Raw genomic sequence first — 4970 nt, 5'->3', positions numbered from 1 at the left:
TCCTTCCCATCTCCTTCTCCTATCTCCTTCCCATCTCCTTCTCCTATACTTCCTCTCTCCTTCTCCTATACTTCCTCTCTCCTAGGAGTATTTTTAATCTTGAGATGTCACTAAATTTTTCAAAATCTGAAATTACAGAGTTGAATTTCTTTAATAAATATTTCTAATTTTATGGAATGTTTCGCATTTTAGGAGGAAGTGCATCTCTGTCTCAGCCCCACCTGTCCCACAGTGACCACATGTTCTGTTCTCTCTTGGTTGACAGGATGTTTAGTGTCTTCCTTTAGATGTCCAGTTTGTGGTCACTGAGCGCCTCTCTATCTCTCCCTCTCCCTCTCTCTCCCTCTCTCTCCCTCCCTCCCTCTCTCTGAGGATCTGTCTCTGCTTTCTATCTCTGGCAGTAGAGAGATATTCTGACTGTTCATCAGATAACATTCTGATCTACTTTGTCTTTCAGTTTCCTCTCTCCAGTGCTCCAGTGCTTCTTTACATCTCGCCATGATGTGTTTTACTCTGGTTGGTGTTTGGAGAGCCGTGTTGTTGAGAGACTGGTCCCCGTGTGTCTGAGAGGAGGCAGCTAGTCTCAGCACCAGCTGACATAGGGGACTCTTCTCTGGGCTCAGGTCTTGGGTTTGGAGGGCTTTGGAGTGGAGGGTGTCTGGGGGGCTGGATTTAAGGTGATTGAAGAATGTGAGTGCTTTTGAATGTTAATGATCAGTGGGTATCTAGTTCTGCTCTACATGCATTTGTTGGTGTGTTTCTGTGTAAAATGTATCTGCAAAATTCTGCGTGTAGAGATTTGTCCAGCGGGTATAACTGTGATGAAGTATGATGACTGAGTGGACCCCATACTTCACCACCATACAGCGCAATGGGCTGGATGACACTGTTAAAGATTTTGAGCCAGATTTTAATTGGGATTATAAAATTATAAAACGTTCTCTTAGTTGCATTTAGAGCTCTTGGAGCTTTTTCTTTTCGTGCATTCACTGCCATGTTGAAACTCCCTGATGCCGTTATGGTTATACTAAGGTAGGTATAACTCATACTATGTTCAATCATGTTGGTGTTTTTGATAAACTGGGATTTGTTTTTGAAAAATCATGACATTAGTTTTCTTCATATTTACTATTTACTTCCCCTGTCTGTCTGTCTCTCTCTCGCCCTTCCCCTCTCTCTCTCTCTCTCTCTCTCCCCCTCCCCCCCTCTCTCTCCCCAACCTAACACTATATAATAAAACACAAATGGCCCAAAAGATATCCCAAAAAAGAAAAGATGAAACTGGTTTCATTTCCATAGCTAAAAGCCCGTTGGTTTACACGTTACATTGATTTGTAATATTCTGGCCCAAGAATAGAATAAAACATGAGAACAATTATTTTCTACTTTTTTTTGTTGACACAGCTTTAGATGGTCATTCTGGAGGCTGTAGTTTGTGGTGTTGAATACTCCATTAAACTGAGAGGTATCTGGAATACACATCTTGATTTAAATGGGGTTGGGGAAGTTTAGCTAAGTGTACCTAATAAACTGGCAGCTGAGCGTAGAATATTGATTACTAAATTCAATAATAACAAGCCCAGAACAATATCCCGAGGTGTGCAGCTGTATGATTATGTTGTATGTTATGGACACCTGCTATCTTCTGTGACCATGGTATGTGTTCACACAACACAGAATGACCACGTATGAGCACTTACATATTAATATATAATTACATATTACAGGCATTATACACACACGACATCACGACAGCATGACTTTGCCTTCGGTGTACAGTAAGAATGGTTTATTGAGGGACAGGTTTCTCTCCATCAGTGAGCCACGTGTCTGCGTTTCACCCGGGTTGCAGCTGTGATTGTAGCTCGGCTGCACATATGATACAGCTTTGGTACGCAGACACTGAGCCTTATTCAGTTTACATTCTGCCATTTTAACCGGCCAATGTTTCCCTTTATCGAATAGAAAAGTGTCTTGTGAAAAGTGACCGCGAGTTTTGTGGCACTTTGATTTGAAAAATATGTGGGGCAACAAGCGTGCACGTAAGCGTTTATTTATTTGCACACATACGCAGAAGCCGAATGGGGCACAACCCTGACCAGGAAAGCACATTAGGAGGCCTGATGTGCAATTTTGTAGATGCTTTTATTCAAAGTGCATGAATGCATATTCTCAGCATAATTAGCGCCGCTGCAGTCGGTGAGTATTAAGGACAGCATGGCCTGTTTAAGTTTGTAAGTCATGCTGCTCCTGAAATGTTTATGTGCATCACATGAAGCAGCAACATGACTTGGCTTTAAAAGCTGAACCTGACTAAATATCCACACTAGCAGCCCTGAATAATGCGCGACTTTTAAAACTGTTGGACTCTATGAATAAATAATAAATCCAGGAAAATTGATTCTCTCACATTTCTCTCTTTTACATTCATGTAATGGTGAGTTTCCTTTTCTGTAACATCTCATTCACATTCATTCCAGTCATCACCGACGTCGCCCATGTTGTCAAAGCACAAAGCCTCCCATTTATAGATTTCAAGCATCATATTGAACCGGTCGTCTTTGTCCCCTGAATCAACACGATACCGTCAGTGGATGCTAAACCTCAGATGTCACAGCTGCATGTGTCTGTCGGTCAGAATTAAACCTGGCCAGTTGAGATGAATCTAAAGCAGCACAAAGACTCCTCTGTTGTGGATTTCAGCACACTAAATTGTATTTATTTTTTTCTATAAATACATTTATCCCAGCGTGCAGCGTTTTCCGTGGTTTAGACTAGTGCTGGGCGGAACCGGTATACCGGTTTTAATTTCTCGTATGATATAAATTTTTCACACACCGTCATACCGGTGCATAGCCGAAACAACTGCTGTCGCTCTTCAACAGGCAGCAGAATATATAGTGTTCGCCGCTAAGTGCGCTGCGGTCGGAGCTAGTTGCCTTAAGTGTATTGAGAGGGATCCCTAGTCATGGTTATAACTTTATAACAACAATTAATAACCCACAACTAACGCTCTTTAACAACAAAACACCACGACAACAGTTTGTGACACTTAAACAATTTGTAACACTAATAATTCTACATTTATAAGATTACACCACCGAACGGCATGCTGGGTACAGCTCGCTAGCTAGCTAGCCCAACAGTCTGCTAACAGCTAGAAGAAGCTCCGTCGCTACATTAAAGAACAGAACAGAGCGATGCAGGAGGACCAGAGAGAGACCGGAGATGCACCGATACAATTTGTGCCCAAGAGAGGAGCTGTGTCTGCTGTTTGGAGGTTTTTTGGTTTTAGAAACTCTGACGTAGATCAAAAGACGATATATTGTAAAGTTTGTCGAGCCGCTGTTATTGCCTCTGGTGGCAACACTAGCAATTTACTCCATCACCTCAGCCGGAAACATGTGTTGGAATACGAAGAGTGTATGCGATTACGGTCCTCGGATGCTTTTCGGGGTATTTTGGTCAGACACATATGCAACGCTGATTACCGTGTAATATGTGTGGCATTTAATGTACGTTGGTACATAGAGGGTGATAAGAAGCTGTACATGGAGGGACTTAGGATCCAGGGGAATGTAGGTGAAGGAAACAGGAAGTGAAGGAAACAGGAAGTGACGGAAGACACGCCACACAAACAGCTGTTCACCGCTCGCTGGCCGGTTCTTGTGTTAGTTTTCGGTGTTAACTAATTAATGCGTTAACGCGGAAAAACAAAAAAACGTGATATACCGTGAAACCGCCAGAATCTTACAAAATACCGTGATACACATTTTTGGTCCTACCGCCCAGCACTAGTTTAGACCTACATTTGAAATCACGGTGAATTATGATAGCTGGACGGTAACGATCAGAATTTGAGCAGGATGTGCTTTAAAATGCATTGTAATAGTCTTGTTTCCTCACATATGAAAGCATGTGCATTTATCTTAGCGAAGCATTAAATCATAAGTAGCGTAGCTTGACGAAAATGACAATTGATTGTACTGAAGCACAAAATGGTTCTGACGTCAAATCAAACTGAATGAGCTGGACTGGCGAAGCTTACTTGAATCTTAATGGGCCACGTGAAGTTGCTGACATAGACGAAGAAGGTTATGTTTGGGCTGTTGCGGAAATCAAAGTTCTCGTTGGAGAAGCTGTCTTTGAACTCCTTGATGTTGCTCCGGGAGACGATGGGGATCTCCTCCCCGCTCTGAGTGCCTGCTGAGTGACAGAGAGAGGAAGAGAAGAAGAAGGACGGAGAGGGGAAACGAGAGTTAAGAATATGAAGAGGTGGACACGAGGATGGGGGGAAACATGAGGGCGATGATAACAAAGCTAACAGGATAAGGCCACAAGGTGAAGGCAGACGAATGAGGAGCTTGTGATCGACTTTTTAGAGATTTACAAATTAAAGGAATACTTCCCCCGCAGAGTAATCATGTTTATCAATTACTCACCCCGTTAGTAGAGAAAAAAAGCATTAAAAAAACGACAAATTGACTTTAACAAATCTTAATCGACTAAGACTAAAACGAGCTGCCTGGTTTATATCCGTCTCATTTAAACTCAAGAGAAGATGAACTTAAACTACAACCATCAGCTTATTGTTCATCTCTACGAGATGAACACATGGAAGATGACAGCACTCTCTGTATATGATAACCCCACGTTAGGATACCAAACATGTTCTCCAATGATTAAATGACAGGAGGAGAAGTAATGAGCGCCTGAGTTTAACCGTCCCTCCTTCATTAACGCTGAATCTGATCTGAACCGTTCCTCGCAGCACCTGTCCATGTGAGAGCTGCCACCTGAATTAAGTGTTCAGCCGCAACCACATTTTAATTATCAGTTAATCTGCTGATTATCTTTTTCGGCAAATTATTGAGATGATTGAGACATCTTCAAACTGCTGTTTTTGCCAAACCGACAGTAAATCTCTTATTGTCTTGGGGGTGATCTGCTGTGCTCTTATTGTCTTGGGG

At 42.3% G+C, this 4970-nt stretch overlaps 1 protein-coding gene across 2 annotated transcripts in view; it reads right to left on the bottom strand.

The window, feature by feature from the left end:
* Nucleotides 1-4970, bottom strand: part of atrn (attractin) — a 124064-nt gene that overhangs the window by 64996 nt on the left and 54098 nt on the right. The window contains exon 24 of one of the 2 annotated variants that reach the window (XM_031873161.1): nt 4049-4203. In XM_031873161.1, the coding sequence (XP_031729021.1) occupies nt 4049-4203 (155 nt within the window). Of the gene's footprint in view, nt 1-4048; nt 4207-4970 lie in introns of both variants that reach the window. The other variant, XM_031873159.1, reaches the window with a different exon arrangement.

The sequence above is a fragment of the Anarrhichthys ocellatus genome, unplaced genomic scaffold (assembly GCF_004355925.1).
Source record: "Anarrhichthys ocellatus isolate YVR2014 unplaced genomic scaffold, GSC_Weel_1.0 scaffold69, whole genome shotgun sequence".
Classification (NCBI taxonomy): domain Eukaryota; kingdom Metazoa; phylum Chordata; class Actinopteri; order Perciformes; family Anarhichadidae; genus Anarrhichthys; species Anarrhichthys ocellatus.
The sequence above is the reverse complement of the archived record's forward strand: the minus strand, read 5'-3'. Positions and strand labels throughout refer to the sequence as shown.